The sequence below is a fragment of the Cavia porcellus genome, unplaced genomic scaffold (assembly GCF_034190915.1).
Source record: "Cavia porcellus strain 051 isolate PalLab524CR breed Dunkin Hartley unplaced genomic scaffold, mCavPor4.1 scaffold_17, whole genome shotgun sequence".
In the NCBI taxonomy this organism is placed as follows: Eukaryota; Metazoa; Chordata; class Mammalia; order Rodentia; family Caviidae; genus Cavia; species Cavia porcellus.
In genome coordinates this window covers 19911309-19933528 of record NW_026947500.1, presented here as the reverse complement: position 1 = coordinate 19933528, position 22220 = coordinate 19911309, and the positions used below count along the sequence as shown (strand labels likewise).

The 22220-nt window shown below is 39.1% G+C and overlaps 1 protein-coding gene across 3 annotated transcripts in view; it reads left to right on the top strand.

Annotated features, from left to right (window-relative positions):
* The window catches only part of LOC100725022 (contactin-associated protein-like 3), a 233507-nt gene that overhangs the window by 209729 nt on the left and 1558 nt on the right, over positions 1-22220 (top strand). For all 3 annotated transcript variants that reach the window (XM_063227348.1, XM_063227351.1, XM_063227350.1), the window contains 9 exons: positions 2069-2196; positions 5988-6158; positions 6928-7146; positions 9274-9513; positions 14613-14840; positions 15341-15474; positions 16312-16399; positions 19593-19823; positions 19923-19991. In XM_063227348.1, coding sequence (XP_063083418.1) covers positions 2069-2196; positions 5988-6158; positions 6928-7146; positions 9274-9513; positions 14613-14840; positions 15341-15474; positions 16312-16399; positions 19593-19823; positions 19923-19991 — 1508 coding nt within the window. The remainder of the gene's footprint in view (positions 1-2068; positions 2197-5987; positions 6159-6927; positions 7147-9273; positions 9514-14612; positions 14841-15340; positions 15475-16311; positions 16400-19592; positions 19824-19922; positions 19992-22220) is intronic.

Genomic DNA, 22220 nt, shown 5'->3' with positions numbered 1-22220 from the left:
AAATCTTCAATGTTCAGCGTTCTATAGAAATCTGCAGACTTGGGATCTGCCTATACCAGTAAGAAAGTGGTGTAAAACCTTTGCGTTCTTACTCTCAGATTGGGAGCCTTCCTACAGAGATAGTGACATCGATATTGATAGAGATAGTGGTAGCCTCTAGCCACAGGGGTAGTGATAGCAATAGAGAAAGATAAAGACACAGTCATAGTGATAGGGATAGAGACAGAGATACAGAAAGTGATAGACTGACTTAGTATCTACTCTAATGCCACTGAGATGTACTACAGTGCTGTATTGCCGTGTTCCTTACACAACTGCAGCATTTTAAATATAACATTAATAATGAAAATTGCAGCTTGTAGGTAAAATGGATCTTTAAAGTTCAAAGATCCTTCATGAATAATTAATGGAATTGCTTTTGCCTGCTAGACTAAAATAGTGATCACAGACATAGAAATACTTGTTTCTAATGGCTTCCATATTGAGTTTCTTGCACTGACCTACACCAAGTTTCTCAGAAGACGTATTTCTGACTTACACACCCTCAGTCCACTCCAGAGCTAAATGGTGCTGACTTTTGATAATCCATACCCTCTCGTTACACAAGCATAAGTAACTAGGCAAGGCATGGGGATTTTAGGCTGAAGTTTAGAAATACATTTTTTTACCACTAATTGTTTTACATATTCCAGAGTATTTAAGACACATTAATTTATCTGTCTTATATACATTACAGTTTACTTCCTTTTTATAACATAGAAATATTAAATAATGTAACCATTTTATTTGAATTCTAGCTTTTCAAGTTTCAATTTTTGATTCCTAAAGTCTCATAAAAATTCAGAAAACATCATTTTTACAAATACAAAAAAGGTTGCAGTAACTAAGTATTAGTCATTCTCATCTCCTGCCACAGTGATGCAAAGGGGAGTGTAGACACTGAACAGTTTAAACAAATAAAACAACACATATTAAATTCATTAAAAATTTGATGTGAGGGGGAGGAAGTAGACGGAGTGATTTTCTACAAATCAGCATATGTATGCAGCCAATTCATACATAATAGCATATAAGAAAATCATGATAGAGTAGACAAACATCTGTATTTTGGCCTGAGAGGAAATTAGTAGCTCTGCTGGGATCAGGATCTCACGGCACCCCAGGATTTTCAGACAGCTTTGTGTAGGACCCAGAGACACACATTGTTCTTCCTGGTCATTTACTCATGGATGGTAATGACGAGCACTGCATGAAGATGAAAACAATTAAAATTCCCACTGCCCAATACGCCATGCGCTTGTCAGGGCCAGGGGCTGTGCTTTTTCCTCAGTGTCTCCCATGCCTGGCACAGTGCCTGGTCGCTAGTGTGTTTGTCCACTAGATAACCAGGTTCAGCCTTTCACAGAACACTTTCACACACATTCATCTGGGTATCACGTAAAATTATTTTATTTATTTTGTTTTTGATGTGTGGGTTTTATAATTCACAAATTGTCAAGAAAAGAAATAGCCAATAACCATAAAAAGACTAAGAAATTAGTGATATAATTGTGTGAAATGAATATCTAAATATAGAATTATTATTTATATTTTTAACTAATAATCATTTAAATAATGTCCTGGGGCTCATTTTGGAAGAGCAAATAAATGTGTCATCATCTTTAAAATAGTGTCCTCTGCCTGTAAAATGACCACCCTTCTTGAGTTTGCCCCTATGCTCTCTGTGTTCAGTGAGACTGGGGACTGATAAATGAATTAGGAGTTGCTAAACCATTGCAAGGGTGTCCAGTCCAACCACTAGCCTGCTTTTGTATGGCCCATGAGCTAAGAATTCTTTGAGCTGCATAGTTGCTGAAAAGCCGCCTTGACTATATGGCCCCTTATGGAAAAACCTTGCTGATCCTTGATTTAGATTTTTAATAATCGCTGTGACTTTAACATACCAAAAATATTTGTATGTTTTCTCTGAGTCCTGTGATATTAGTTTCAAATTTCAGTAAGAGATCATAGTTAACTATACTGAAATGTTAATCAGAACAGTTTTAAGGGTTAGGTTGTTGTTTTTCAGGAACAGTGATACCACAGTCCTGGCCCATAAGGAGCACCTGCCAGTCCCTGGGCTTGTGATGCCGGGCACAAGCCGACCTCATTCTGCAGCTGCTCATGTACTGGGGCCTCTCCTCTGCCAGGGGGACAGTAAGTAGTGACAAGAACACACTTTCTTTGTATAGTAGCATGCTTTATTAGAAAATCATTATCTTAGCTTTATGTCGCTGTGACCAACTATCTGAGGTTAACAGCCTCAGAGAAAGAAATGCTTATTTTTGGCTCACATTTTCAGGGGCTTCAGTCCATGGTAGGTGGGCTCCATATTTTAGACCCATGGCAAGACTGAACATCCTGATGGGGAGTGCATGGTGGAGCAAAGCCACTCACCTTTTGAGAGCTGGGAAGCAAGGAGAGAGAGAAGAGGGGTAGGGATCCTATTATCTTCTCCAAGAATATGTCCCCAGTGAGCCCCTTTCCTCCACTAGGCTCTACTGCCTAAAGACTCTACCATCTCCAGTAGCACCAAAACCTCTGGGAAACATTTAAGTTTCAAACTATAACAAGCATATATGGAAAATCATTATTTGTGCTAACGATCAATATTTTGTTAGTGAAGTACAGTTTACATGTCTCTTATGCAAAATGTTCGGGACCAGGAGATTTTGAAAAATTTCGGATTTTAGAATAGTTGCATATACATGTTGGAATATCTTGGAGGTAGGATCCAAATCGAAGCATCAAGCTCATTCATTATTCTTATACCATTATTTTGATGCATATCACACATATGGCCTGCAGATAATTTTATATATAATTTTTCACGTGCCTGTATTTTGATTGTAACCTATCATATGGGGTCAGGTGCTTGTCAAAAGGATTTGGGAAGGTCCCCAGTGACCACATTTGTGATAGCAGAAGCATTACAACATGTCACAGTGATAGATTATAAACCATTAAATATAAAAAGTATCCAAGAGTGATACTTATATAAACTTTTAAATAAATAAGTAAAAGAATTGACAATCAAGGGAAAAGTTCTTCCTAACAGAGTGATGCCAACCATTTAAGGTAGAGGAATAGTGTATCATAGGAAATAATCATTAACAACCATCATATTAATAACTCGGGAAGCATCAGTAAGTTCTAAAACCAGTGGATGAAAAGGTGGGTTGGGTTATGTTAAGTACTTTAGGTATCAAAATATTTATAAATTACCAAGAAAAAAATAGTAACTTCCTGTGGGAGAAAAGACAGATACCGTTTTACAAGACAAGCTAACATGATGGAGCATGAAGTGGTAACACATGCCTGTGATCCCACATGATGGACAGCAAGTTTGTGCTCAACCTGAGTGCCAGGGACTTGCCAGGACCCTGTCCCAAAATCTATAGGAAAACTAAATAAGGAAAAGGGCTGGGGATACAGTTCAGTATGAAGGCCCTGGGTTCAACCCCTAGGAGTTCGTACTATGAAAAAATAATCAAGACAGTAAACAGAGAAGACTAACCACTGATCCTGATGTGATGCACTAGGAGGAGAAGCCCCACTTCTCTGGTATCTTTGGCAAAAATGTGGAATGTTAATGTAATGATGAATATCAGTCAAACAAAAGTTGAGGATGTTTCCATAAATCAATGGAAAAATATTATCAGAAAAAAAGGGGAAAAAAAGCTAAAAGAAAAAGTCATAGCCTTGAAAGACATGAAAGTTCTAGAATGAAGTACACTACATAGACCTGAAAAATAAATGTGACATGATTAGATTCTGGAGCAAGTGGCAAGCAAAAGTTTTTGATGTGCCATGAAGGGCATTTTAGGATAGCGTTTGTGCATTTGTTTCTTAGTTCTCAAGCAGACAAACATCAGGAGTCTATGACCTGCTGCCAGACTCCCGCATCCACCTGCTGTCCTCAAATCTCCACTTGGATGTCCAACAGCTATTTCTTTCTTTTTAACTTTCAAATAATATATTGTTATCTGCTGAATAAAAGACCATTATACAAAAGCAAGGCAAGAATTTCTTAAGGACTAATAAACCAATTGTTGAGAGTAATAAAATAAAAGGAAAATTTAAATTATACTTTCTATATTTCCTCTTCTATGAGGATGTGTTATCATGAAAAAATGTGACAATCCAAATTTTGGATTATTACTTCATTGTATTTTTAATAATATTGTGTTCTAGTACATTTACTTGATGAATATTTTTTCAGTTGTGAAAAATGTTGTCTATGAGACATTTTGTAGATTTAAATTTGCAGGTTAAAACTTTTAAATTGAACAATAGATATAAAAATGGTAAGCTACTATAGGAGTTTTTTATGTGTTAAGGTTTTTTTTTATTTGTTTGTTTTGGTTTTTTGATGCCAGGGATTGCACTCAAGACCTCGCACTTGCCAGGCAGGCACTTGTGCTACTGAGCTAAAACCGTGGCCCTGTGTTAACTAATTTAAACCTATAAAGATTCTATGGGGTAGGACAGCTGTCATCCCCACTTTATAGACGTAGACTGTAAGAATAAGAACACAAAGTCATATAAATTAATGATGGGACTATCACTGTCCCATGCAGTCTGACTCCACAGCTTTTGATCCTCACCTTTTGCATTCAAATGGCGTGTGGAAAAACTTCAGCACGTGCTCTGCTGTTGAGCTACACCATCTCAGCCCAAGATTACAAATATTTTCAAAGGGCCCCCAGTGTTATGTTAACTCTTTGGTATGGTTTGTATTTGGATGCCTCATGCAGTCATGGAGGTGGCTGAGCTTTGTGATTGGTTCGTTATCTAGCACTGGGATTGTCTGTGTGAGCCCTGCACTCACCCAGAGGTGGGTCACCAGCATACAGCATAAGGGAGGGAAGGCAGCGTGCTGACCCCTCAGATACTTTAACATAACCTGGCCTGTCAAAACTTGCATCTTTAAAATGATTCCATCAGAATGGGCCCAAACCTTAGGTGTCAATTCAGACTCCACTCTTTCTCTGCCATCCCACACCCCACAACTCCTTCATCAGAATATTCTCTGGCTCTACTTTGAGAAGGACTCTGGATCCTCACCACCTGTCTCACCACCTCCACTGGCACCACCCCAGTCCAAGCCACTATCAATCATCCCTCTCCCTCAGTGTTGATGTGATATCTAGACCCACGCTGGCTTTGTTTCTGTCTGTTCAGGGCATGGGCTTCGTTTTTTTTTTTTTTTTTAATTTATTAGTATATGTTTGCAGTTCCTTCATCTTGGGAAGTGATGCCATGCACATGCCAGAGTTTGTGTCTTTTTAAATCCACTTCCTCTTTCCCTTCCTTCCCTCCCTCCTCTAATTCCTCTTGCTCATTTTTCATTCTTATTGACGTTATTAATCTTAGCTCATGTTATGGCATACAATGTTTACAGAAATGGAGGTTGTTAGTTTGCTGTACGTAGCATAGCTTTATTCTGCTTATTTCTCCTTCCCCTCTTCCTCACCTCTCCCACTTTTTCCCTGGACCACTTCTCTACTGCAAGAGATGCATCTCTTAGTCCCCTTCCATCCACCCTTCATTATTCTCTTTGTTTGTACTTTGGCTCTAATGAGAGATACCATGCGGTATCTAAGCTTGTGTGCCTGGTTTATTTCACTCAACATTATATTTTTCAAGTGCGTGCACTTTCCTACAAATGTCTCCAATCTGTCATTCTCTAGAGCAGACTGGTATTCCATTATATATAATACCACATTCTTTATCCAATCATCTGTTGATGGGTATACAGGCTACTGTAGGATTTAGCTATTATAAGTTGTCCAGGGCAGACTTCTAATCCTCCAAATAATCACCACTCGAATGTTGATGTTATGACTACGTGGCATGAATGTTCAGAATGCCAAGCAAGGACATACGTAATTATTGTGTCTAGTGTAAAATGATCCCTATTTTATTCTTTTCCTTTTTAAAAACAGAGTCATTCTGGAATTCAGCTTCCTTCAACACTGAGACGTCGTACCTGCATTTCCCTACCTTCCACGGAGAACTCACTGCAGATGTGAGCTTCTTTTTTAAGACCACGGTCTCCTCGGGTGTGTTTATGGAGAACCTGGGGATCACAGACTTCATCAGGATAGAGCTGCATGGTAAGTTGAGCACGTGGGAGAAGTTGCAGGAGGCCCAGTATTTATTTAGCAGAGAAAACATTACAGTATTGTTATTCTTAAATCATATTTCCTTATCCAGCACTAAAATTCCATGATGTTACTCATTTATTTCTAATAAAGTCAAGCAATGGGGTATGCATCCCACAATAACCCATAAAAATGTTACGTCTTCTCTTTAACTATAACTGAGTAGAAACAGAACTATAAGCCAAACTCATGGATTGTCTACTAATAACAAAGTATTTGACCAATTGGCTTTTCTCACGTACCCAAAATTTGTTAATATTAAAACGGTGCTTATAGAATTAGATGAAGCTTTGAGCCATTTTAAATAAAAGTACTTACATGTAAAACGAACTATATTTGTTCTGTTCTAGTTATGGGTACATATTTTATTACTGTCAAAATTTACATTTAGTGTATTTAGAATTAGATGAGGCTTTGAAACATTTTTGAAGAAAAATACATATAATTCGATTCATTTCTATTCTTTTATGGGTGAATATGTTTACTATTTAGGTCTGAGGAAGATGGACTTAGCAAGATTGAGTAGTAAAGTCTGGAATAAGTATGTGAAAATCAGTTTTGTTTTCTTCTCCAAAATACGAGTTTATTTTTACTTCCCTTTCCCGGCCGAGCCACGTTCTTCTGCACAGTGGGACGCCACGGTGTTTTCCTGTGTCTGCTTCCTCCGCTGGGACTTTCTCCTCTGCGATTTTACTGTGCTGTCCCTCTGTGCTATTCGCAGCTCCCTCGGAAGTGACCCTGTCCTTTGACGTGGGGAACGGCCCTTGCGAGGTCTCCGTGCAGTCAGCCACGCCCTTCAGCGACGGTCGGTGGCACCGCGTGCGGGCAGAGCGCAACGTGAAGGGGGCCTCCCTGCAGGTGGACCAGCTGCGCCCGCAGGTGCGCGCCGCCCCCGCCGACGGCCGCCTCCGCCTGCAGCTCAACAGCCAGCTCTTCGTGGGTGAGTGCCCGGTTCCCGCGACTGCAGCGTGACTGCAGAGGTGGGCAGGGAAGGCCCCGTGAAAACTCGCTGCTTTGGTAACACTTGAAGACAGCGACTCCTGCTGTCTGTAACCTAGGAATTCCACCAGGAGACCCAGGCCTGAACACAGGTGGCCGGTGTTTGTCTACCACATGCCGTGGACACTGTCGATGTAATTAGCACCAGTGCCCCGTTCCTACAGTTTCACCGCTCAGTGCAGTCAGGGAACTGGTCTTCTGAAATAGTGTCTGATCAAAAACCGAGCATAGCAGACCTGGCCAGCAGAAGAGGTGTCCCTGCCACGCTTCCAGGACCTGTTCCTGGGCGCCTTGGTCCGGTCTTCCCTTCTCCTGCTCTCTCATCACGGCTTCCTGGTGATAATCGGGTCTTACATCTTTACTCTTGCTGTCTGTTTGTCTGAGGTTTACAGCCCTAGGTAATGGAAGGTTCCTTTACTTGGCTCATTGACTGTTTTATCACTGTTGCTTGTTTTTCCCCAGGGGAAAGATATATTTTGCTAGATTCCTTCTAAACCACTCCATTGTAACTTAGAAACAAACAGATTAAGGCAATGACTTTCATTTGTTTATGCATTTTAAAGCAAATAGGTGCACATTCCAATTAGAAACTGGACTAAATATCACATAGCCTGCTTTACAGAAGGATTTATGTACAACTTCAGATACTAAATATGACACAATGAATTCCAATGTGTGTAGTGTGTGTGTGTGTGTGTGTGCACTCGTGCCTAGGGTGGAATGTATAGCATAATTCCATAAAACAAACTTTGAAGCATGGTTAGTTCACATGGTAGAGTAAGAGAAAATTTCCTTAGGGAATTTGAAACTGTAAAACCAAGTAACAGGAGGAGCCCATGTATGTTATATGAACCAGCTTTCTGCTACTATAACAAATGCCTGAGTTAATTATAGCCCGCAGACAGACCCATTGCCTCAGGCCCCTACTAGAGACAAGAGACACACATCATGACCGAAGCAAGAGGCAGAGCAAACAGTTGATCTTGTGGCCAATAAGTGAGGCAGGAGGGAACCAGAGTCTCTCTGCTTTGAGAGTGGACCTCCCAATAAACACCACGTCTTAAACCTCTCCGGCATCTCTGGAGAGGTTCCCACTGGAACCAAGACTTTAATACCTGAACCTTTATGGAACATTCTAGATCCAAACTTCAGCATGAGTTAATTTAAGGAACATTATTTTCTCACTTATACCCTCAGCACTATTTAATGGAAAGCCCAGGGACAAAATTAGCGTTAAAATTCACCTACAATAAGCATTCATACTAAGGTAAAGTTTACCAAGCTGGTGGATGTGTGTGGGCAGGGGAGATTCATCATCCTCAGAATCATTCATGAAGCTAGTTATAAATTCACACTTGGAGCTCCCACTCTAAGTCACTGAATCAAAATTTCTGGAGGGTGGGGAGCACAAACATTTGCATTCTTCATAGTTTATTTCTATGCTCCTACCATAATAGCACCAACAGCCTTTGTGATATGGTTTATCCTAGCACACATGCTTACACCTCTCTAATAGTTTCTGGGAGTTTGACATAACAACCACACATGTGTGTATCATGTAGACGATGTGGCCCCAGAGAGGAGCGGGTGTTTGAGGTCACCTTGGAGGAGTTGGGATGGGTTCACCCCTTCCAGTTGCATTTTCTCTGCTTCCCAACCTCTTCTGCTCAGATAATTAATTCAAGCACAAGATTTCACTGGCTAAGTTTCCTTGTTGTTATAAACATTTTCAAAGTTCTTGCATGACCATTCTACTGTACAGCATTGTTCATGAACACAAGTAAAACAATGTTGATGATTTCTATTTAGTAACATTAAAGAAATATTTTAGAATGGATATTTGCCAATCTCAATATGTTTAAAAGTCGCTTGGCATTTTTTCCAGAGTCACTCAAGGTTTCAATATCTGATAAAAGTCTGTGTTTTCAAAATTTTGTATGTTCATGATATTTTTGAATAAGTTGCATTTAATTTTTGCTACTCTCCATAAGGCCTGAGTTGGAATGGACATGAAATCCTGAATAAAACACCAAGGAACCCACTTCTATTTGCAGTGTTTCCATTGTAGGGGGAACAGCCAGCAGGCAGAAAGGCTTTGTGGGCTGCATGAGAGCTCTGCAGCTGAACGGGATCTTCCTGGACCTGGAAGGCAGAGCCACCGTGACTCCGGGAGTGGAGCCGGGGTGTGCCGGACATTGCAGCAGCTATGGACACCTGTGTCACAATGGAGGAAGGTGTAGAGAGAGACACAGAGGGATCGCTTGTGACTGTGCCTTTTCTGCATATGATGGACCGTTCTGCTCACAAGGTAGGTGCAACCATGAGATGGATTCAGGGAAAGCACAGGATGCTTAGAGAACCAGAGGAACACTTTGGGCATTACAGAGTCAGAATAGGGTTGAGGTGAGATTATTGCTGGCACGAAGTCTTCTATTAAAGTTAGGAGAGATAGGTGGGCGTGGTGGCTCACACCTGTAATCCCAGCACTTGGAAGCTGAGATGGGAGGATCGATGCGACTTCGAGACCAGCCTGGGCTACAAAGTGAGCTCAAGGCCAGCCTAAACTGCATAGAGAGACCCTGTCTCAAAAAGACCAAAAAAAAAAAAAAATTTAGGAGAGATACAACTAAGTTTGAAAGACTAGGACTTTGCAATAGAATATAGATCCTTTCTGGGTTTCTTACTTGGGCAATCTCCATGTTCCTTCTAATTTTCCATTCAGAGCTAATATTCTCAGCATAATTTGATTACTCTGTCCTTGACCCGTTCTGTCTTTAAAATAATTAAAATATCATCACTATTTATGGCAAAGGTTGAAAGTGCTTAAATGAATTGATACTTTAAAAATGCATTTTCAAATAAAGCAAATACATTAACTAGTAAGAAAAATGTGTACTTACTTGAATATGACATATTGCTTAAAGCATCACTTGAATACTTTGCTGTGGGATGTTTGTCCATGTGTTTTTAGAGGACCACAGTAGGGCATCACACAGCTTCTGCTGAGGTACATGTTATATTCTGAATGGAAGGGACTGTTGAGTATGAAGTACATTATCCTGCCTTCCTGCCTATACTTACATTGGCAGTATTTTTATGGAACCAAAAAGCATCAGAGATATATCACATATATTATGTTTATCAGTACAATAGGTTTTAATTAATACAAAAGTTGTGTGACTTTTAAAGGAATTCTGAGCTATTAGTATTTCCCAAAGAGTGCCTTTGAAAGGTCTTCTCTTCTGCCAGTTTTCAATCCTAGTTCACAGGGGGTTCCCTTCCACCTACCCCTCATTAGCCAAGATCAGGGAGGCAGACTCTGTTGGGACCAGTTGTCTGTTTCTGCCGCTTTGGAGGCCCTCCCCTGACACCCTTCATCCTTGTGCCTTCTTTCCATTTCTTTATGGCCTTTGCTTTATGGGACCATAACTTATGAAAACTTGTTTGTCTAGCAGTTATCTCCGATCTGAACACCTTATCTTTGAATTTAGAGATTCTTCCTCCAGTGTGAGTCATTTTCTGGCCCAATTTCCTGTGGGTAAGCCATTGGCTTGCCAATAAGTTCTTCTAAAGAGGTAAAGGTAAAATGAAACATAGACCATCTCGCTTCTTCTTTACATCAACAGATCAGAGAAGAAATAGGAAAAATTAGAAACAGCTTGAGATAAATGAAAAAAATTCACAAATACCAAAATGTATTAAAAAACTAAGAGTTTGTAGAGAGGAAATTCATATATCTCTATCTATATATAGATATAGACATATATATATATATACATACATATAAATAGAAAATCTAAAATCACTAACTCAACCATCCAATTTAAGAGACTGAATGAAAAAGAGCAAACTAAGCCAAATGCAACTAGAAGGAAGAAAATGAATATTAAACAGAAATTTGAAAAATAGATAATATAAAAGCAGTAGAAAAATTTAACAAAACCAAAATTCTGTTCTTTGAAAATGTTAACAAAATAGCAAACCTAATAAAGATGACTAAGGGAAACTGAGCTTAAAATAGGCAAATTCCTAGAAATGCACAGCCTATCACAATTAACTCGCGCGCCTGTAGTACCAGCTACTCGGGAGGCTGAGGTGGGAGGATCGCTTGAGTCCAGGAGTTCTGGGCTGCAGTGCGCTATGCCGATCGGGTGTCCGCACTAAGTTCGGCATCAATATGGTGACCTCCCGGGAGCGGGGGACCACCAGGTTGCCTAAGGAGGGGTGAACCGGCCCAGGTCGGAAACGGAGCAGGTCAAAACTCCCGTGCTGATCACAATTAACTCAAAAAGACAGAGAAAAATTTGAACTGCCTTATAACAATGAAAAGATTATTATTTATTTTAAAACAATCAAAGTAAACCCTAATACAGAGAGTAATTATCTCAGAAAAGTGAAGTCAGCTTAATAGCACCAAACATTTAATATAGTACCAACAGAACAAGAACTATAAAACACAATCATCACAATTTTTATTCAGTGTTCTGTTAGAGATTTTAGCTAGGCCAGTTAGGCAAAAAGAAAGAAAATACAGTCAGATAAAAAAGAAAAAGTAAATATTTCTATTGCATAGGATATGGTTTTTTTTTTGTCTTTTTCCTTTTTATCGGTACCGGGGATCGAACTCACGACCGCCTGCTTGCAAGGCAGGTGCTTATGCCGCTGAGCTAAATCCCCAGCTCCCATGTAGTAATGCATTTAACCAAAAAAATGGAGCATCTACATGGGAAAGTATAAAACATTGAAAGAAAGTAATGATAAATAAATTGGAGAGATACCTCAAGTCAAGGATTAGGATAATTAACATAAATAAGATGTCTACATTTTCCAAATTGGTCTAACAGTTCAATAGCATTTCTGTCAAATACCTAGCTGGATTCTTTCTTGGATTGATAAACTGATTGTAAATTCTTATGGAAATTCAGAGTAGCCAGGATATAGTCAAAATAAACTTAAAAAACAATAAATTTGATGCATTCATACTTCCTTGATCTCAACACTAAAAAGCTACAATCATAAAAACTAGAGGATAACTGTAGACTTATAGATAAGCGAGATAGCATTGAGAACCCAGATATATACCCTCATATTTCTGGTCAGTGGATATTAAAAGAGAGCTAAGATTAGCCAGTTGGGGAAGAGTGGCCTCTGGGACAAGGAGGTGCCCACCAAACATGCAAAAGAATGAAATGTGTACCTCTATCTCATGAATACAAAAAACATACATTAAATACATTACAGACCTGTGAAAGAGCTAAAACTGTGAAACTTTTAAAATGGGAGAAATGAAGAATAAATAAATTGGACTTCATCAAAATTAAAAAATTCTGTGATTCAAACAGGTTAGCAAGATAACCACAAAATGGTAGAAAATGTTTGCAAATTATTCATCTTAGTCCAAAATCCCAGTTACATTAAAAAATTCTTATGACTTAATAAGACAAAACCCAATTAACTAATGAGAACTTGTAAATAGGTATTTTTCAGCAAATGCATACAGTGGCTATGTACACTTGAGAAGATGCTTAGCAACAGCAACCATCAGCAGAATGCAAATCAAAGTCCCAACGAGACAGGACTTCATACCCACTAGGCTAGTTATATGTTGACACATGGTAATTGTAAATATGTATGGAATATAGTACAACATTTCAATACACATATACAATGTATAATTGCCAGACCAGGCTAATTGGTATATCTTTCACTTCAGACATTTATCATTTTCTCTGTATTGGAAACATTCAAAATTTTCTCTACTAGCTATTTTGAAATATTTCATTAATTCTTATCACACATACTAAAGGATGGATATGTCGGGTCCTGACCTAGATCCCCAATCTCTCAAGCAAGTGTACAGCAAAGGCTTAAATAAATGAGACAAGTGGTATCATTTTAGGGCTCCAGGAGGATCAAAATCCTTTATCTGAGTTTGAAACTCTGGTGGCTAAGACAAAGATTTCTCTAGACTGCCCATGTTTATTAGGTCCAAAATGAAGAACAGGGAAACTGAGGAAAGCACAGACAATGAGTGGGATCTTGGGAGTCACTTCAAAGACTTCTCCAATAATAAATCATGTCAATTTGGGAGAATCATTTTATCTTCATGAAGACATGTTAGAATGAGACTGTAGGAGTAATTCCTGCAGCTACAGTCTCTATCTACTTAATTGATGTTTGGGCCAAGTGTCTTCAGCTGTGGCCTTATCTTGCCCTTTGAGGCATCTCTGGCCTCACAGGCCACTACAGGCCTCAGCCAGGACCAGTGATTCATAGAGGTTCACTTACTATGAATCAGCTCCCGTCACCAGGCAAGGAGCCTAGGTCAAGGACAGACTCACAGATAAACATAGAAAGCCAATTAGTAAAATTTAAATCCTATTCAGAGCTGCTTCACAGTGGTCTCCAACATAGATAAACTTTCAAAGGAAGATTCACATTTTGGTGAGGAAATAGAGGTATTAAAAGTCTCATAAGTTGTTTTTAGAAATGTAAAATGGTATGGCTATTTTAGAAAAAAGAAATAGTTCCTCAAAATATTAAAAATGGCATTATCATAAGACTGAGCAGAAATAAAATGTAATAGCCATGCAGCAGCTTCCCCATGAATATCCATGGCAACATTCCTCTTAATAGCCAAAAAAGTAGAAACAACCCAAATGTCCATCAACTGAGGAATGGATCAACAAACTGTGAAAATCCATCCAAAGACATATTTATCAGTGAAATAGGAATAAAGTAAATCTTACAACATGAATGAACCTCGGAAGTATGCTAAGTGAAAGAAGCCTGTCACTAAAGATCACATTATTGTATAATTCCGCTGATATGAAATGCCAGTACAGGAATACCTATAAAGACAGAAAATAGATAAGAGGCTGCTATGCTATGATATTGAGAAAAAAAAGAGTGGCTTCCAACTAGTTGTCAAAAATTTTTGGGGGGTTTTGAAGTGGAGAGGAAAGAGGAAAATGCTCTGAAGTTGATTATGGTAATGGTTGCATAAATCTGTGACTATATTGAAACAAAGTTTTATGCTTTACTTGGGACAATTTTGTAGTGTTTAAGTTGTATTTTACTCAAGATGTTTAAAAATTAACTTCCTGGAAAAACTTGCTGAGAGAAATTGCCTTTCAATTATACATTTATACTGGAAAAAAATTATATGTAAATTCAAGATGGAGGTAATTTGGAGAATTAAGTGAAATTTCCATTAAATGTTATTCATTATGTCAGGATTTGCTACTTTGCTCTTCAAACTTTGTTTTTTAAAAAAAGTTTAAATTTAAAAAGTGAAAAAATAGAAACAGGAGAACATTCCATCCTCTCCCAGGATATAAAGAACTAGATTCATTCTTTACTCTTAAACTTACAGTTTGTTAGCATAAGAAAAATGTTTCTTTCCAGAGATCTCTGCCTATTTTGAAACTGGCTCCTCAATGACCTATAATTTTCAAGAACATTACACCTTAAGCAAGAACACCAGCTCCCTGACGGCTTCTTCACTCCAAAAGGATATAACATTTTCCAGAGAAACCATCACGCTGAGCTTCCAGACGACAGGAACTCCAAGCTCACTACTCTACGTGAGCTCTTTCTATGAGGAGTACCTTTCAGTCATCCTGGCCAAAAATGGTGAATATCCTTTGTTGGAAAAAGGAAAAGAATGACAGTCTGAATTAGAAAAATGGGAGGAACCTATTTCTATGGTCATAATTTAGGTCCGAGTCTTCACTTTTCTTATGTCTGACTTAAATCTTTTCACTTGGTAAAAATTTTGGGAAGTGACTTATTATCAATGCATTGGGTCTTGACTTTTCAAAGTAGTAAAATTGTACTCAGAGTTTGGCACTGGAGCATCAATTAAGTTATCACAATTCCAGAACAGACAGTGATTGGAATGACAGCATGCAAATCAGTGCTAAACAGATTTAAAGGGGTATTAAATAATGGTAAAAGTTGTTTAGAATCTTTGTGGAGAGTTTTCTGAAAGACCATTTTAATTTGCATAAAAGTATATATTTACAATACATAATAATCACATTCACCTTAGAAAATTGGTACATATACATATTGCATCTTCTTCATTGTCATTTACCCTTTTAATTTAAACTGTCATTTATTTTTCTCTTTAGGAAGCTTGCAGATTAGGTACAAGCTAGACAGCCACCAAGAGCCAGATGCTTTTAACTTTGATTTTAAAAACATGGCAGATGGGCACCTTCACCAGCTGAAGATCAACAGAAAAGAAGCAGTGGTCTCTGTAGAGGTAACACAGCAAACACAAGCACAAAAAGAAGAGTCAAAGTAACGAGTTTAAGAAGGCTGAGAAGAAGTACCATAGTGTAAAAATCTGGTACCAAGAGAGCGACCTATTCAGTACTGCTCTCTAAGGTCAAGGATGGGGTTTGGGTTATGGGGCTGTTGGTGTTACTTTGTTTTGCTTGTTTAGCAGTGATTCTGTCTAAGTTATGATTATTTGCCGATCTTTTAAAATGTGAACATGTCTTTTTGCTTTACTTTATTCAGTAGAAAAATGGTATGTAATTCATCATGGTGACTACTGGCGGCATTTTTAAATTGTCATTTTAGTGGGAATCTATCCGCATGTGATTACAAAAGACCAGGTACTATAGCAGTTGAATCACAAGGTTAAAAAGTGTCCGAGACACTCCTTGTCAAAGGAATAAATAAGGAAATAGACTTGAGTTAGTAAAGGGTAAATAAGTTATCTTTTGCATTTGAAGGAAATAGATGCTAAATCTGTACATAAAACCATATTTGGGTTTTATGTGTCAAGTCTCCTCTGGAGAAAAAGATTTAAGTTGGAATAAACCACTTCCATCGTTTGGTGGATTCTGCCAATTACAGCTCTGCATGGAGCCCAGTAAAGCAGGGGAAAGGAATAGGTACCGGGGTGTGAGGGCTGATGCTCAGAAGATTGCTTTTCCCTTCTAAATGCTGTTTGAAGATATTTCTTTAGAGCTTTCTTATAGCACTGGTAACTGATGATTTATGCTTACCATTTCTTCTTAGCTTCCCTCTGCTTTCTTATCATTAAAACTGTGCTCCTTTCCACATTCACTTCCCATGCCACATTTTACAGGTTAACCAGAGTGCCAAGAGAGAAGTCATCCTGTCATCAGGGACAGAATTCAACGCTGTCAAATCCCTGGTGTTGGGAAAGGTTTTAGGTAAGTGGAAGAAAGGATTTTTCCCCCAAAGCTGTTGGATCACAAGTGTCATGTCACAAATGCTGGAAGTATTCATTATGCTGGAGGAAGCTCCTCATCTTATTTTAATAGTAATTTTACAGTGAGTGACAATCAAGGTACAAATTATACTCTTGGTAGAGTGTAGATATAATCATGTGTAAGTGCTCCCTGGAAGATGCTTGGTGCTTGCCTTCCCACCCGGCAGTCATGTACTTGAGTCATGGTGTTTTTCTAACGCCAAAGCAGACACGAAGTTTCAGCACAACCCCAGAAACGTCCTATTCATGATAAAACTACCTTTGAGCTGAAGACAAGAAATGTTCAATTCCTTCAACATATGGATGCGGCTGGAACTCTGCCCCAAGTCCTGCATGGCCTGATGTTTCTATCGCTGATGAGTCTAGGGAGATGACAGCATGTTTACAAATATCCATTATGCAGGCAGAAATGTTCAGCAGTTGTCCATGATATTAATGGGGGAGCATCTCTAAAAGCTCAGCTCAGCTTTTAACTTAATGTCATAGTAAAAAGTAAACAACTATCCTGTAAGGAAATATACCCATCTTATGTTAATCAGTGAAGATGATGAATTTTATATATAAACTACAAAGAGGATCAAAAATTAGAATAATATGCATTATATAAGTATATATATAAATATAGGTATTTGAAGATGTTAATGTTTTTATTTGAGAAACATATACTGAAAGGCATGTAATTTAAACTATAAAAATTTATGTTCAAACTGAGCAATAAACGGACCTCAAAATATTATAAATACTCATTTTGCATATGCCTGGAGATAGAAATAATCATGAAACATTAATTTTAAAAGCTTCATATTTTAGACAACTACATTTTAGAATGGCTTCTGCAATAAGCCTTTTTACTACTTTCAGATTATGTAATAATTACATCAAAATTACAATTTAAATTCAAATTAGGAATTGCATAAAGTGTTTTTATTCCTTTAACTTGTAGTAAGATAGGCCAACAAATTGACTAGTAGAAAAGCTACTAATTTTCCAAAGAAAGTCACTCAAAGCTTCAGTGGTAAGTGATCAGTATTGATTCTCATAGTCCCCGTGATTCACTGAAAAAGATTTGGGGAACATTCATTGAGTACATGGCATCTTCCTCAGCTGTTATGTGACTAATGGCCAAGTATACCAGAGTTGGCAATGGAATTCACTTCTTTCTGATTTTCCTTCTTTAAAATGAAGTATATCTGGTGATCATTTTCTACGTCAGTTGTTTATTGAAGATGTAGGAGAGCTCTATTCCTACCATATCCAAATTAAATGATTGTTTAATATTACTGTTCAGCATTTGTAAGAGAAAAACTCCCCTAAAATTTTACAACTCTTCTTTAAAATATGATTACTTAATTGAAAATCATCTGTAGCACAGCGAACAAAAATATTCTGACTACACAATAGTAAGGAAGAATTTATTCAGGAGTATCACAGTACGCAGAGGAAGTACCAGAATGGAGTTTTACAGGAGATGAGAGTTATTGGACTCGACTTAAATACAAGAAAGAAAAGTGGATATTTATATCAAAGACATGGTAGGGAATGGTTAGGGATGGAAGATAAATAAGAGGTTAGGGGTATTCTTACTAAATAGACCACCCAGAATTCTTGGGGAAGAGAGGCCAGGCTGATTAGACCTTATCTAAAGGGTAGAAAGGCATAAGCAGAATGACTACAGCCAGGTATGGTGCTCTGGGAGGCTGAGGCAGGAAAAGCTCAAGTTTGAGTTTTCAAAAATAGTTTAAAGGGGTTGGGAAAGTGGTTCAGTATGAAGACCTGGTCTAGTACACACACACACACACACACACACACACACACATGACTAGATATTCAGAGGACAGGAGTCTTATTAACTCAGACTTTACAAGGTTGTTGCTATGTCCAATGCAAACCCTAAAGGCTAAGGTTAGTTGAAAAGAGGGCTCAGAGAATTGTAACTGAAGTTTGGTTAAAGGGGAGCTACATTTGGTCTGACTAAAGTTGGCCAATGGTATCAAAGGTCTTAGATAAACAATTAACATATACAGATTCTTGAAACAGAGGAAACACAATAGAAAAATACCTAAATGTACAATGAAATGGTAACTCTGGTCAGGAACTAAATGTACTTGAGTTAAACCAACAGATGGAGAAGGAAAGGGTGGACAGCTGAGAGAAGAAAGAAAGAAACCATTTCCCAGGCTTGGGACATGGTTGCAGACAGGCTTGCTGGGAGAGAGTTCCCTCTTTTTATACAGTGGTGTAACAAAAACCTCTTGGTGGAGGGTGCTTGGGAAGCTGAATGCTCAAACCCCCAAAATGGTAAAGAAAAGGTAAGAAAATTAAGCCAACAGATGGGAAAAAACTAAAGAGAAAAAATGAAACCAGCACGTTAGTGTAAAGATCAGAGGAATAAAATCAGATGTAGGGGTTGTTACTCTAAATGTGAATGGACTAAATTCTGTGAAGCTGGCTTTAAAAAAAGGTCAATGTTGTTTTGCTTATTTGTGTGATTGCATTCTGATTCTTCTGTATTTTTCCTCTTTAAAATAAAAAATGATTAAATGCACTAACAATATTGAAAAAGAGTGGGTAGACCAAGAATGTGCAGGCAACTGCCACTCAATTTAAGAAATACAATGTTACTATCAAGCAAGGAAGAGTTCAAGCTGAGAAAAATTGCCAGGACAAAGGGGAATTATGTGGCCATAAAAACCGTTATTTGTTAAGGAAATATGAAGTATAGTGAGTCTGGTTGTATCATGAAAAAGTAGCAGTTTAATACAATAAGCAAAATCAACTAGAATTTCTAGAGCTATGTCCTTATGGCTAGGAGTCACCGTTCACATGTCCCTGGATTATTGGGTGTGAGCCTCTTGCACAGTTTTTTCTTTCTCTTTCTCTCTCTCTCTCTCAAAAAATATATATGTAGAAATATATAAATATATTTCCTATAGTTTTTAATAATGTGTCTTCAAGAAAACAATGCATGTGGACAGATTTAGGTCATGCCCCACGCAGCTCTGCTACAAACCGCGCAGCCCCGCGCCCCGGAAACCCCCACACCTAGCAGCGCGGGCAGCGCCTGCAGACACGGTGATGGTGCCCGGCCGGCCCCTGTCTCAGCCCTAACCCGTGTCGCCGCCTCCTGTCCGCAGGGCCTCCCGGCGCAGACCCGGACACGCGGCGGGCGGCGGCGCGCGGCTTCACCGGCTGCCTCTCGGCTGTGCGCTTCGGCTCCGCGGCTCCCCTGAAGGCGGCGCTCGGCGCGGGGTCCCCGGCCCGGGTCACCGTCCGCGGCCGGGTGGCCGCCGGGTCCCGCTGCGCGGCGGGGCCTGGGCCCGGACAGGGGGCGCGGGCGCTGGCGCCCCAGGTTGCCGGCGGCGCAGGTGAGCGTCCCTCCTCCGCACCCCGTCCTCTCCCGCCAAGGACCGGGACGACGCCCGGTGCCCTTGTCCGCTCCTCTCCGTTCTCGTTCCTCCCCGTAGGTGGTGCAGTCCCAGCAGAGGCGGGCGAGCCCTTCCTTCCGGCGCGCAGCGACTCGGGGGTCATCGGAGGTAACAGCGCGCCCCCGCCGCCTCCCCGGGACGCGCGGAGAACCAGCGCGCAGCGAGCAGGCCGCTCCTGCCCAGCGGCCCCGGGCTTCCTAATTTCTGCTTCCTTAGAGCTAAACAATTCCTGCAACCTATTTTCCAATGAAAAGTTCTTAATTTGGAAATACTTCCCAAGACATATGAGATGTTTGTAAAAGTCCTGAGGGGCACTTTGAGTAGAGCGGCAAGACATTCCCTTCCAAACAGTGCAAAATCGAAATGGTAGCTGGCGTAACTGAAATGCTTCCCTGGACAGTATTTCGCTTTTAAAAAGTTAAATACACATGTCGTGGTTTAAAGAGCATCGTCTTCACTGCACAGTTCAGTGACACTGTGTGCATTCACAGTTTGTACAGCAACAGCCCAGTACATATATTCCACTTTTTCAGTGTGCTTGAGAAAGAATTAATCTGATAGGCTAAGTGTTTCTTGGTTATTTTAAATTGGAGGAAAGGAAAATTAAATGCAATTCAAATATATTTTTTGGTGATGAAAAGAATGTGTCCCCCCGAAATTAATTTACCCAATGTTGGTGTAAAAAATTAGCGTTCACTTTTCCTCATTAATTAATGAATTATTGAAATATTTAGTTTATAGTTCTTTAAATTCTCTAATTGCACATACAAAAGTAAAGTTTTGCCTCCAAAAAGATAGAAACAATACAAACACTGTAAAGCCCTAAATAATTTTTTAGTATACTAAAGTTTTTATCACTATCTCGATTATTTTTTCTTTAAAGTCAGTGAAGGATAATAAAAATACATAACCCAATGAATATTTTAAAGCTTTCTGTAGGAATATGGTCAATAATGCTTATCTAAAAGGAATAGTGTCCTGTTAGATTTTAAAACACATCTAAACCTCAATAAATCCTGGAGAAGATGTTTCACTGCAATACAGAAGCAGTTTCAGAACAGGTCCCCACGTTATCTGGGTGTCTGCAGAGTTATCAACTGATCTTCCAAGAGCAGGAGCAGGGACAAGTTGATAACAGAACAAAAGATCTTATCTTTGAAATATTATTGCTTTGCAGCAAATGTCACTGGCAAGACTTCCTGAGTAAGTGCAGGGTTATATTGCTGAGCAGAGAAGTTCGGGCTGTCTCCTAACTGCTCCTAAAGGAACATCGAGTCCTGAAGGAGGGAAGGGAAGAGGGCATGTGTGGAAGGAAGGTTCCCCTGAACCTGCTCGAAGGCAGTTTTCATTTTCCAGTGCTCAACAGCTGAACAAAAGTTAACAGCTTTATAAATTATCCTAAATGTATTATATGGACCGGGAAACTTACCTTTCTGCATATCCATTTAGTTGTACCCCAGACCGGACATTCATTGTCCATCCACCTGATTTTTTTTTTTTTTTTAAATATGTGTTTATTTATTATTTTTTGTTTTTTTCTTTTTTTATCGGTACCGGGGATCGAACTCACGATTGCCTGCTTGCAAGGCAGGCACTTATGCCGCTGAGCTAAATCTCCAGTCCCCACCTGATTGTTTTAACAAACAGCTTTTTGTGGGAGCTTTAGCAACCTGGATAAATTAAAGCCTCCATTTAGAAGACCCTAGCGCCCAGGGTTCTTTTTTTCAGTTATCCTGGTTTATTGATTTCATGTGCAGCTGAGTTTGCAAATCACTGATGTAGGTACTGGTACCTATATTTTACGTTACAACCTGGGTCTTTCAAGTAATCCACACTCCTCATCCATAAATTTAATAAATATCCCTCCAATATATTTGGCAACAAAAACCGATTGCATATGTGTTACACTATTGCATTTCAAAAGAATATCATTGAAAGAGAATTTTACATCTGAGGATGTAGCTCAGTGGTAGAATCTTTACCTAGTACATGAAAGGCCCTGAGTTCCAGACCCAGCAACTGCATAAAAAGAAAATATTTTAAAGTAAATTCAACAAGATGTATCCAATTTTTTCCAAAATTAACATTAACTGTACGATGGTGCTAACTAAATACACTATACCTTTAAAATACTTTAAAATTTCTCACCTGTTAAGTGGAGGATGCATGTGGTCTTAGAGACTTGCATGTGTTTGTGTTTTAAATCTGAAAGCATTTGTTGAAATCCAATTACACCTTCCGGGAAAATGCCTGCCACAACTACATCCAAAGATTGTAGTAACTCAAAAGTATAACAAATATTATAAATCCACATAGCCTTAAAATTCGTGAGTTTTA